Source organism: Rousettus aegyptiacus, unplaced genomic scaffold, assembly GCF_014176215.1.
Source record: "Rousettus aegyptiacus isolate mRouAeg1 unplaced genomic scaffold, mRouAeg1.p scaffold_m13_p_10, whole genome shotgun sequence".
In the NCBI taxonomy this organism is placed as follows: Eukaryota; Metazoa; Chordata; class Mammalia; order Chiroptera; family Pteropodidae; genus Rousettus; species Rousettus aegyptiacus.
Genome location: NW_023416285.1, coordinates 48,325,368 through 48,339,453, shown reverse-complemented (window position 1 = coordinate 48,339,453; position 14,086 = coordinate 48,325,368). Strand labels below are relative to the sequence as shown.

The 14,086-nt window shown below is 32.3% G+C and overlaps 1 protein-coding gene across 4 annotated transcripts in view; it reads right to left on the bottom strand.

Moving 5' to 3' along the window:
- Window positions 1-14,086, bottom strand: part of CNOT6L (CCR4-NOT transcription complex subunit 6 like) — a 98,290-nt gene that overhangs the window by 60,012 nt on the left and 24,192 nt on the right. For 3 of the 4 annotated variants that reach the window (XM_016154416.2, XM_016154417.2, XM_016154415.2), the window contains exons 2-4: window positions 9,029-9,150; window positions 6,343-6,529; window positions 4,943-5,028 (exon numbers count right to left, since the gene is read on the bottom strand). In XM_016154416.2, coding sequence (XP_016009902.1) covers window positions 4,943-5,028; window positions 6,343-6,529; window positions 9,029-9,140 — 385 coding nt within the window. In that variant the 5' untranslated portion in view covers window positions 9,141-9,150. Of the gene's footprint in view, window positions 1-4,942; window positions 5,029-6,342; window positions 6,530-9,028; window positions 9,151-14,086 lie in introns of those variants that run through there. The other variant, XM_036227814.1, reaches the window with a different exon arrangement.

Below are 14,086 nucleotides of genomic sequence, written 5' to 3'. Positions count from 1 at the left end.
AAAAGAAAAATGTTAGAAGAATTCCTAAACCAGATATCAAGTCTTAATATAAAGCCATAATAATAATTATGATAATGTAGTAATTTGTACAAAGTTAGACAAATTATCTACTGGATATACAGAATGAAGATCCTAGAAACCGACCTAGACACACCTGATATAAGAGAGGTGACTTTGCTGATCACTGGAAAAAGGGAAAATGCTTCATTAAATGGTGTTGAGACAACTGGTTATTTACAGGGAAAAAAACAAGATTAGATCCCACTGAAAATTAGACCCCTCATACTGTATTAAAAAATAAATTCCAAATGAATGAAAAAAATAACTACGAAGAGCAAAACTTTACAAAACTTTTGGGAGGTAATATAGGAAAATGTATTTCTGACCTGGGGTAGGGCAGGATTTCTTTAACAAGACATAATATGCATTTAATCATGAAAAATTTTTCAATTCAACTACATCAAAAATTTCAAATCTATCCATTAAAAGATACCAATAAAGGAAGCAAAAAGAAAAGCCAGAGTGGGAGAAAACATTTACAATACTAAACAGAACTCCTGCAAATCAATAAGAAACAAATACTTCAAGTGAAAATGAGCAAGAAACATCAATAGCAATTTCACAGAAGAAATACAGCCAAATTAAGAAAATGCAAATTAAGAGTACAACTACCACTATTTCATACTCAATAATAAGCAAAATTTTATAAACCTGACAATACTAAGTGTTGGGAAGAAGACAGAAAAATGGAAACTATATTACTTTGGGAAATATAGTTTAGTACAATCACTACAAAACACTATGGCATTACCTAATAAAGCTAAAGATGTATACACCTCTACAACCCAACAGGTATACTCTTAGGAACTCCATGGGAGACCTGTATAAAAAAAGTGTGTGCGTATGTGTATGTTGGGGGGGGGGGTGGGGGGAAGGACTAAATATCTATAGTAGAATGAATAAATTACAGCTTATTTGTATATCAGAATACAACACAGCAAAGAAAGAAAGAAACTACAATTATATGCATGCATGAACGTAGCTGATCAAAAAACAAAGTTGAAAAAAAGCAAGAAAATTACATTCAGTAGGATTCCATTTATACAAAGGTTAAAACACCCACATGAGATACATACAATATCCCAGTCAGTATCTGGCACACAGTAGGCAATCATCAATATCTGCTGAATGACTAAAAGAAATGTAAAGAAATAGCTAATACAAAATTCAGGACAGTAATAACTTCTGGGAGAAGCGAGGAAGATATAATTATGAAAAGGTATACAGGAAACTTAAAATGTACAGAAGAGCTACACCAACTACATACGATTGTATCTATAATCATTATGCATAAGGTTATCAGCTTTCTATATTTTAGAGCTATCTGTATATCCCCTTATATAAACTACGATATGCTCTCTACTACTGTTCCTTACTTACTGATTTCCAGAAGCTCATTATATGACACAAATAAGTACTTTGTCTCCTATATGAATAATTAGATTTTTGAAGTCCACTTTTTTTTTAACTTGGTTCCATCGTGTAATGGTTAGCACTCTGGACTCTAAAGTGCATTTTTTAAAAAGGTACTGAGACTGCTGAGTATAGTTATTTATTTTCTTTAAAAATGTATGTTGTTATATTTTATGAATAAAAAATTTCACAAATGAAGAACATTCTATTGCCACGACACATTTTATTTTAAGGTAAATAAGTAATTCTTGGAAGAAAGTGAGAAATTCTCACAATTACTGAAGTTCTAAATTTTTTTATGACTTGTGACATCAATGTTCAACCCCTATGGATAACTCTGGCCCACATACCAGAGAAAGTACTGCCTTACACCTTAGGAAATGAATTCTAAATTATTTAAAATAACTGTGTGAGAATTGCTCTTATTTACCCTATTTCTTCCATAAAATGCATGTTGGATTTTTCTTTTAATTGACTTGAGAACATTTCCAACCTACTGGTCTGGCCATGTTTGCAGTTTTTAAATTGGACTTCAAATACCCTACCCTTCACATACACTCTTCAAATCTCAAAACAGAATTTCTAAAAATTAGTTTGTTGAGCCATGATAATCAAAATCATTAAAATTTCAATATCAGTGTTTCAGAGAGAGAGACAAGGAAACAGAAGAAAGGTACTTTTTTGTTCAGTTTTGAGACAAAATGGAATCCCAGACGTAGTGCATTCTCATTGTTTTTTTCACATATGTCAGTGCTATTTTAATGTCCCATTCTGCTCTTTCCCCTTTTCTGGACAAAACACACCAATATGCAGCTATTAAAAAATGATTTCGAGATTTACTTTCCTAAGAATATAAAGCTACCATTTGTTAGGAATATTTTATTCCTTCAATTGCTTCATAAAACCAATTCCACTTCTACCATCTTTAACTTTTGAAAAAAGGCAGAAAGGACTCTGGTTTTCTTTAATTTCTAAAAGGTCCTTGTTCTTCTGTACTGGATCACCTGAACAGAAAGTGGCACTGCCAGAAAAAGAGAATCTAATAGAAGGGAAAAAAGGGCTGCATGTAGGTGTTTACCATAGGACAAACTGAAGTTCAATAAAAAGGAATTTATCCACAGGCATGAACAAAGCTGAGTTACAATTGGCAAGGCAGAACTGATACCTACTCTACAAGACTAGCGATCTAAGAAGAGATTTTAACAAATGTGAATTAGCGGACAAAAGGACACTAGAATCAAAGGTCAAAGACAATAAAGTAGTCCCGCGTTATCCACAGTTCATGTGACACACCTGTCAGCCATGGTCCAAAAATGTTAAATGAAAAAGTCTAGAAATAAACAATTCATAAGTTTTAAATCATGTGCTATTCTGAGTAGCATGATGAAATCTCATACCACCCCACCCAGATTGTGAATCATTCCTCTGTCTAGTGCATCCACAGTGCATATACTACCTGCCAGCTAATAGCTCTCTCAGTTTATCTGACAGATCAACTGTTGAGGTATCACAGTGCTTGTGTTCAAGTAACCCTTATTTTACTTAAATAATGGCCCCAAAGCACAAGAATAGTGATGCTGGCAATTCGGATATGCCAAAGAGAAGCCATAAAGTACTATGTATTTTGAGACAGAGAGAGAAAGAGAGAGAGATGAGAGACCACATTCACGTAACTTTTATGACAGTATTTTTATAGTTGTCCTATTTTATTATTAGTTGTTGTTAATCTATTTAATAATCTATATAAATTATTGTGCTTAATTTATAAATTAAACTTTATCATAGGTATGTATGTATAAGAAAAAAAACAGTATATATAGCATTTGGTACTATCCACTGTTTCAGGTATCCACTGGGGGTCTTGGAATGTATCTCCTGCAGATAAGGGCTACCGTGGTTTAGAAGACTAGTATTATAATCAGTCAAATAGAATCAAGGATTAACAATAGATATTCAGAATGATTCATACAGTTGATACTTAGTCTAAATTTTCTGGGAACATGTATGTACAGGAGATAACATGAAATAGAAAGTTATGAAACAGTAAGATATATAATATGCACTTTTTCAGAAATGTTATCCAGTACAAAGAGTAAGTCCACTGGGTTCAATGGTAAATTATTCATTTATCATTGATGTGCGCTCCACCAATATTAGGAGGAAAGTGGCTATTTGGAGTGATGTTAAAATTAAGAAACAGTGGTTCTTAAAGACAAAAAAAAAAAATCAGTATAAAGTATAATTTTCATACTTCGTGAATCTGTGATTATAAAAAAAATGACGACCATTCCATAATTTTTTTTAATAAAGGAACAGACCTACCTCCCCTTCAACTCTAGCTGGATGGCTGTTTTAACTATAAAAATAAGATATATGGTATACACAGAATAAGGTGAACTATCCCAACCGTTAAATTTCAAATGCCTTGGGTTAATCAAGAAAATATTTTAGATGTAAGTATTCCCCTGTCCACTTAACATGTAATTTTTAAAAATCAAAAAAATGCTACAGAGAAACTAAAAACACAAGACTAAGACCATTCACATAATTATCCAATTTACAAAGGGCTAACTGTATAAGAAAGTCTAATATGATTTGTCACTTCGACCAATAATGTCGTCATTCTTTACACTCTTATTCAATTTTCATTCTTAATGCTCCATTATATGACATAAGCAAATGCAAAAAGAACATGTTCACAGAGACTCATATAATCTTTGAAGAAGGAAAACAAAATACATACATGAAAATGTATATTTTATAAGGGTTTGATTAATGTTCATTCCTCGCAAGCATAGAATAAAATGTTTAATCAATACAGTACAATTGTATTTAGTCCTTTGAATTCAAAATAAACCCCTCTTGCCATGCTATGCCATAATAGAAAATTATACAAATTTCGGTATTCATATAAATTGAATATGACTTTCATCCCAAACTGTAAAATGAGATTGTCAGAGAAGCATGCATTTTGAATTAATAAATTTTATATAGAATAATTATACTTGTATTTCATTTCTACTGTCATAATGTTTCCCTCTTATAATCACATGTCAATGCTATTTTATCTACTCTATCAAAACCTGACATAGGACAGTCCAGCTAAGGTTAAGGTTTACTCTATTAAGTCATTCTTTCTTTAAAAAAAAAAAAAAAAAGACAATGGGAAAAAACTAGTGTTAATTTGAAATGTCTCCTCTAAGAAATTTCAGTTTTTACATAAAATTAAAGGTAAAACATAAGAACAAAATATTTTCTCCACAAACATTTGTTAAAATAATGGCAGCATATTGAAATCCTGAAGCTCAATTAAAAAACAAAGAACCAATTTTCTTTCGAGAAAGTATAATCACACATTCTCAAAATTACAATAAAATCTGATCTATACTGTTACCAAAATGATCTTTAAAAGGCTTAGAACACTCAATATTGAGTGTCAATGCTACATTTTTTCAAAAAAATCACTCACCTTTCAAACCTAGAGTTTGTAGCTGGAAGAGCCGACCAAGTTCATAAGGCAAAACCCGTAAGCAATTGTAATTTAAAAGCAATTCCCTGTTTAAAAAAAAAAAAGAAATATTTAAGTAGAGTTTATCAAGCTTTATTAATTAATATCTACAATTGTTTTCTTAACTTTCTAACCATGATTGATGTGTACTTACATTAAAGCACATTAGTTTATACTTATATAAAAATGTTGTTCAACATTAAAGTACCAAAAAATGTGTAACTGCCACAAACATCAACAGTATTTCTATAATGTACTCATTTCCCTAGTAAAGATTATTAAAGGTGTAGAAATTGCATATCATTCTCAGGCTAAATCCACACCCTTTTCTCTATCATACAACTGTCCATCAGATGCAAATTAAGGTGATAAATATTCTTAGTATCCAAAGATAACATATCTAGGAACATACCCTAATTCGCAGAAAAAAGTAGATTTAACTATAATTAATAAACTATCGTCAACATTAATTTTTAAAGTGATTACAACTATAATCATATCAAGATATGATGAAGAACAGAACATAAACATTAAAAATAAAGCACAGGATAGCATAAACAATAGGAAAGCATAGAGAAAGTCTGAGTTTATGACTGAAATTTTGGGCAGACTATAGAAAAAGTAAACAGCCCTCTTATTAGATGACTAAAAAGTTTTTATTAAGTATAACATACTCAAGGAAAAAGTCACATTAAGTTTAATCAATCAGTAAGAAGACGGTGAGGAACAAGATTCTAAAACAATATAAATGTTTCATTTTATACATATGACAGCAATTTTTTAAAAATTCTGCTCAGTAGATAAACAAAATAGAAAAGCAACCCTTGTTTGTATTGGTAATATTTATATAAGGTCTTAAGACTCCTACAAAAATTTCTCCTATAAAGAAATTCTTTAAAAACACTGAAGGACTAGAAATAAATCCATTTATTATCAGGTCTTAAGATTTCCTTAAGGAGTTATAACATATAAGTATACTTTACCTTATCAAACAAGTGTATGTTCCTTAAAGTTTTACTTATAAGCAAATCATACTTTCTCAATTATTTCTAATTAGTCATCTTATCATATACTTGAGCATAAAGTCAAACTTAGTATTTTAGTTCCACCCAACCACAAGTCTGTCAAAAGAACTTGGTAATTAATACAAGCACACTTCTACCCAGAAACCTACAAATTTAAAGGAAGAAAAAGAAAAGTTCAAGAGAAGCCAACTCAAACACTGTGCTTAGACAATTTATATCATTTGATCTTCAGACACATATGGAAATCCTACTGTAACATGAGTAACATCTCATAATTTTCATATTTGGTAAATTTAGAATTTTATATAGTGACTCATATCTATAATATTTTCTCACCTGAGAGACACCATGTTTCCTAGTTCTGCTGGTAAACTTCTGAGTTTATTGGATGACAAATCCAGGTAAACCAGATTATGAAGCTTGGCAATATCAGGTGGAATGCGACTAAGGTAATTGTCATTTAGGTGCAGTGCTGTCAAGTGTGTCAGTGACCAAAGTGATGTACTTAAGCTCCGCACTCTACCTAAAAGGAAAAATATTGAAGCATTAAACTCTAGGCCTAAGACAAAGACTAAACTACAAGAACTAAAAAGTGGTAGAAGAGCCTACAAATATATACAGCTATTGTATCTTTGACTTTTTAATTTTGTATTTAATGCCGTCTGACTGCTTCTAAACACACCTTACCCTTATTTAATTTTAGGCCACTTTTGCCTGACAACCATTTTTTCTCACAGATGTTCCAAGTATCAAATAAGATGTGGTGTATTGAGGAGACTCTTGGAATCAGGATGATCATATGGTCTCAAGGAGAAAGCATGAAACTGAACTGAGCTTTTATAGTCCTGAATTTATTTTTAAGTCATACTCCTAAAAGTATTTCTCATATACACCATGAAAATAGTGCAAGAGGTATCCATAGCTGGGGCCTGGATTAGTCTACAACTTTAAATAGACAAGAGTAATTACTATGCTATAAAACCAACCTCAGTCAGATTAGTTCCCAGGAAAACCATTTTACTCCCAAAGGACACATCTTCCCCGGTTTTCTGATGTTACAATTATATAGATTAGCCCTGGTTTAATGTTTTCCATTAAGTACAACATACTCAAGGAAATAGTCACACATTAAGTTTTATCAATCGGTTAGCATCTGATAGCTATCTATGGTGAAATATATGCTAGAAAAAGTCGGAAGACCTGGTTCAGAGTCCTGATATTTACTATTTATTAACTATATAAGCTTGAGTAAATCGCCTAGCTTCAGCTTCTATAAAATGTTTATCATCTTAATAATTTATATTAAGATCATTTTATAAACTTTACAAAAGTAAAATGGTGTTTTAATTGCATAGCACTTTCCAAACAATTGCTTTTGATTTAAAAAGTAGTTGAAGGTAGAGAGGGCAAAAAATCTCAAAAGGTAAATGTTACTTTTCACAAAGCTATCAAGTAGTGAACTCAAACTTAGATCTTCTGTCCAGGGTTCTTTCCACCACAGGTTCTTTCACACTGCCTATAATCAGGCTTAAAGTGCCAACTAGGATTTTGTATTTTAATAGGAAACAAAGTTTTCAAGTGAAACATATTTCAAGGTTTAACAGAGTGGTTCTCAACCAGGGGCAATTTTGCTCCCCAGAGCACTTTAGCAATCTGAAGATATTTTTGGTTGTTAAAACTGTAGGATTGCTACTGGCATCTAGTGGGTAGAGGCCAGGAATGCCACTAAACATCCTACAGTCCACATAACAGCCTCCAACCACAGAGAACTGTCTGGCCCTAAGTGTCAGCAGTGCCACCTTGAGAAATCCTAGGTTAACCTAATAAGATTTGCTCATATTCATTCTTTTGATTACCACTCATCCATCCAGTTACCTTTTTAATTAACTGTATAGGTAATTCTTGCTACTGACATTATATTGTGCATTTACCTCTTCCAAATGAAAGCCTCCTGGGGGAAAGACTACTATCTATCTATCTATCTATCTATCTATCTATCTATCTATCTATCTACCTACCTACCTACCTACCTACCTACTTACCTACCTACCTACCAACCAACCATCCATCCGGATATATGTAATCCGCATATATATAATCTGTATACATATAATCTGTATAATCTGTATTGCATCAGTTCATAAAAGTGCTCATATTCTATTTTTAACAAACTTTAAACTTTGTAATAATTTTAGAAAATTACTTACAGAATAATTTAGCAAGATAATACAGAGTTCCCAGATACCCTTCTTCCAGTTTCCCCTAATATTAGCATCTTACATTACCATAGTACACTTGTCAAAACTAGAAAACTAAGATCAGTACATTACTAGTAACTAATTTACAAACCTTATTTGGATTTTACCCCTTTTTATACCATTTTTTTCCTAACATTCAAGATACCATTTGCATTTAGTGATCCTGCCTCCTCAACCTCCTCTGATTCGTGACAGTTTCTCTATCTTTCCTTGTTTTTCTGACCTTAACAATTTTAAGGATTGCTAGAACGCCCTTCAGTTGAGTTTATCTAATTTTTTTTTTCACTATTAGACTGGAGTTATGAGTTTTTAGAAATCAATCTATTATCAAATCTTAAATATGTGAGGTCATAAAACTAAGTTATCACTTATTTGTTGGGATAAACAGAGAGCTTCTAGGTTCCCTATTCTGCCAACACTGGAATAGGAGAATGGTAAAGATTTCAATTAGCAAAAATAATCATTCCACAGTAGCCAGAATGAAAGCTATTAAATCGGGTAACCTAAGTTTTACTTAGAAAGTGAACTCCCAAGGTCTTCAATTCTAGATGCTAAATGTGGCTCAAAGTATCAATCTCAAAAGGGAGATAGGAACAAAGATATTTAGTCACAGAAAAAACAGGCAAATTAAACACCAGTACCTCAGTGTCTTATATTTTCTTAATTTGTTCATCTAATTAAAAATGTACAACAAATAAATATAACAACATTCTTGTTTATTATTGTTATTATATCCCAAATTAAATGCTTCAGATTCCACTCACCCGAGATTTCTAATTCTGCCCAGTGAGATTTTTTTCCATTGGCTACCTCCTCTGCTGACATGATGGTATAAATTTTGCGAGGATCTGGAGGATCATATTTTTCCTTTGGCATCCCTATTAGTCTGTTAAAAAAAAATAAAAAAATCATTACAGTCTTATAGAAAAAACGAAAGGAAAAAATGGAATGGTAAGTCTTTTTTTTTTTTTTGTCTCCCCTTGCCAGGCTTCTAAGTCATTTTATACTACAAATTCTTACTAAAAGAAAAATAGATCCACAGTATGCTAGGTGCATGCAGGAACTCAGTAATAGATGTGTAAGGGAAAATTCAAATAAGCAATGACACTGGACTTCACAGTGAATTGTGGTTGTTTCCCAAACATCCATCCCACTCACTCCCTTCATTTAACTACCTTGTGTTCCAAAACTGATGGACCTACACCCATTTTCTGAATGGATTCTAACTAGTCTAAGAAAATCAGAGTAATCCTATTCTTATTGCCTCAGTGATATTCAGATATCCCACATCTAAGACAACAAGCATAAGACATTCCCCTGTCACACAGATTAGTTCAGAATTATATATTAACCACGGGCTGAAGGCTCTTCTCTATTTACGGGAGAAACAGGTTTCTCCTGCTGGTCACAAATGTAGGAGAATACGGCCCAGATTGCTGCTGACAACCATCCAACAACCATAAGGGAAGTCAGCCATAGAAGTCAGAGTCTAGAAAATAGAGAAAAAAGCTAGATTTCTCACTAATTCGTACTTGTAGCTCTCCCAAACACTGGGTTTTTCGGAACCACAAGTCAATATATTTCTGTTTAAATTAGTTTGAATTGTGTTTTCTGTTACTTGAAATCAAACGCATGTTAATTAGGGAAATTGTATATCTTTGTCTGCATGGACCGGTCTTGGTTTATAACTATTGTTATTAATATCAGTCCTTTTCACTTTCAAGTTTCTAAGTTGGATGATGAGTTAGATGGCCCCTTCACCGAAACCAATATTATATACTTTTCTTCATGCTAATTGCTAAAATAATCACCGAACAATCATTAGTGATGAACAACTAGACATAAAACTCAAGTAGTCATGTGTGAAGCAGATGACAAATGGCTCTAAAAATCAAGGGTCCCAAAAGAAGAATTATTGCTTGGTAATTGGCTGAAAATAAAATCTAGTTCAGATCTAACAAGAATAGCAAATAACAAAGTCCTAAACCTAATTAAACTCCTGCATACTATCAGTAAATTGCCTCGTAGTATTTATAATTGATTCTTTGCTTGTATTTTAACATACACACACACAAACCAAAACCAAGTGTCTAAATCTGGAAGTGTTTCTAAGTAGAGTTTAGAATTTATATGTCAATGGAAGAGTTACTTTCAAGTGGTCTAAAACTGTTACATATAGAGAATAAAGAGTGCACTGGTATTGTATCATGTATCAAGAAATCATAGTTAGTTCATAAGAGTACAAGCAAAGTTTCTCATACCAAAATTTGCCTTTTTAATTCTAAAGGTGAAACAGTCATTCCTTCCTAACTAAAAGGGGCAAAGAGAACACTTTCTAGATTTATTCATCTGTTAACAGTCATTAGCTTCTAAGTTTCCATGTTAAACCCTTTGGCTTTTATATTATCATAGAACTTGGGTGATTCTAGACCATATTTTATTTCCCATAAATGTCACAGGTCTTCAAACAGCACAAAGAATATAATCATTTTCCACGAACCTGATTTCTACCACATTCAGCCTATGTAAAACACATCTGAAAATAAAATTTTTAGATAACAAGGTTTTCAGAATTTCTACTGTGCACCATAAAGCACATGTCTTTCTGTGGTTACTTCTGCACTAGCAGTAAATAGTAAGATTCTACAAAAATACAAGATTAAGCCAAGGCAAATCAAACAGATCCAGATTCAAATACATGTAGGTAACTACACGATGGGTAAAAACAAAGACTAGAAAATGTACAAAAACGTATGTTTAATTTACTTTTAATTTTTATTTATCTATCTATCTATCTATCTATCTATCTATTTATTTATTTTAGTGGGCGCCCCCTCCCACTCCCTCACTCCCCCACCCCCGCCAGGTCACTAACTTTAGATCCTAATTTTAGAAAGTACAAAGCATAGGATTAGAAATCAACTTAATTTGACTGTTTCAACCATGGTTCCCACTAGGTGGTATGTTCCTTAAGGGGACTATGAGTTATTTCTGTGTGGAGGCCCATCTTTTTTATATCTCTATACAGTTCCTACAACACAGTATGCACTTAATATATATTTATGCAATAATCATATGCTTTATGATCCTAAAATCTACCACCTTCCTCCTACTTTTCCCATTTCGCAGCTAATTAACAGTCAATGCTTTTTAAAAAATTAATCTCAAAAAACTAATTCACATGTTCAACTTCCCTAAATATTTAAAAAATCTAGATAGAGTAATAATTGCCAACTCTTCTGGCCCTATAATTCTAATTTTGAAAAAGCTATTATATAAAATTGTATTTTTAAAAAAATTTCCCATTTTCATTTTTATAAGTCCATTAAAATTTACAACATCTATTCCTGCAAAACAGATCCATAAAATGTTCACCAATGTCTAATAATATGTAAAAAACAAAGTAATATTAATATTGCCATATTAGGGGTCAAAATCTCTTGGAGTTAGTTAGGAAGCCAATATAAACACAAGTCACAATGAATCTAGATTTGGATAGTCTGACTGAAGCTAAAACATTTTTCATTTGGGTTAACTGAGTAATTTAGTAGAGTCTACGGTTCTGGTGATTGATTACTACTGTTCCAAACATGAGATCTTCAAATGTGCTATTAAAAACTTAGAGAACTCAAATTTATAAAATTGATGTTACTGAATCCTATTTAGCTTTATTTTCCCTCTCAGTTCCTTAGCATCAACTTTCCGCCTTGGAAACATACCACAAAACCTATTTCAAAATAACTTAATCTATGAAATAATAATTCGAATATAATTTAAATCTCTAAATGTGACACTGATAATGTGTAAATACTGGGTAACAGACATTTTTAACCAGCAAATATAAGTGTTTTATTTTGGAAATTATATCTTCTTTTTCAAATTGATGAAAGACACAAGTTTTTGAAGGAGTTTTTCCAAGAGTTTCTAATTTCTACAATGTCTTACATCAGGTCCCAAAGGATCTTTCCATTACATCAACCTAATTCATACTCAGGATTCTGATCATGTAACAAAGTAAACTAAAAGCCCCTTCACAACACAACCTTTTAAACTTTTCAGTCTCAGATCCCATTTCAATACTATGAAAAATATTCCACATAGTTCCCTAAATACTAACCACACACGCTCTTTGAACTTGCCATCTACCCTCTTCCATTCCTTGGACCTTAGCCTATCATATATGAAGCCCTCCTAGATTATACTTCAAAATGTCTGAGAGTAACTATCAGTCCTGCACAGAAAACCTGATTATCTACTACTTCTCATTTCCTACATGAACTATCTTGAAAGTAAACAAATTTTAATCTCCATCACAGAAGTCTAACTGATAACTACCATGTAGTAAAGTTTATTCTCAAAAATACTGTTGCACTAAGCAAAAATGTCCAGTAAATTTGTAAAATACTGACTTCATAAAAATGTATTCCAATTTTTTAAATTTAGAAGCAATTTCATCAATTTACTTGCAATTTAACAAATAAATTACAATAAAATACTGGAATAATTTCATGTAACACTAGGGCTATTTTGCCCTCAAAAAATTTAAGTTTAGGACTTTTCAAAACTCAAATAAAATACAAGGTAACTATATAGCATGCTATTTCAATGAATAGCACGTTACAAAATGTATATGCAATATACCCAAATATACAATTGCTAAGAAACCCTAAATCTCAGGTTTTATACCTGGGCTAGAAAAATGCAGCATAACCAACTCACCTCCAATAATCTGAGCTAAACCAAACTGTTAGTAGGTTAGAACTAAACTTCTTTTAATATTGGTCATCTGAAACAGCTTTTTGAAAAACAGCAAGCTCTATAGTGCATATAAAGATGTAAGTCTTTATGGTGTTAAACCACAATTTCCCTCTCAGCACCTTGTCTATTTTTTTTTTCATTAAAAATGATCGAGATGACAGTGACCCACAAAATCCAGTAAGTTCCAAGTGTACAATTCAATACTAAGTCCTATATATATTGTGTTGTGTGTTTACCATCCATAGTTTGATTTCTGTTACCACTTATTTGACCTCTTTTACTCCTATCTACCTTTCTGTTACTACTTATTTGACCCCTTTTACCCTATCTACCTCTCCCTCCTCCTCCCCTTAACTCTCTGGTAACTACTAGTCCACTGTCCATGTCCATGAGTCTCTGTTTGATTGTCGTGTTTGTTGCTTTTAGATTTATATCCCACATATGGGTGATGGCATGCAGTTTTCAACTTTTTCTGTCTGACTTATTTCACTTAGCATGACTATCTCAAGATCCATCTATGTTGTTGCAAATGGCAGTATTTCATCTCTTCTTATAGATGAGTAATATTCCATTGTCTACATGTACCACATCTTCTTTATCTACACTTCAGTTGCTTCCATTCCTGGCCACTATGAATAATGCTGCTATGAGCGTCAGTGTGCATGCATCTTTTCAAATAAATGTTTTCAAATTTGTTGGGTAAATACCCAGTAGCGAGATTGCTGGATCATATGGGGGTTCAAGTCTTAGTTTTTTGAAGAACCTCCTTACTGTTTTCCATTACCTTGTCTATTTTTAAGGTTATTTTATCTCAATCAAAGCTCAGTACAATTAACATTATTTTATTTAGAATTCAGACTAAGAAAGAGAGAATATTACAACTATCAAAAACTGCTTCATAATGAACCAGATTTCTAACTCAATGAATTCAACCCTAAAATAGATATCGCTAGACATACACTTATTTCCATAGAAAAAGTAAGTGATCATCTCAACAGCAGTTTGCAAAGGAACCTTAGGCAGATATGCTGATCCTGCCAGAGTTCCCAAAACTGAAGGCAAAA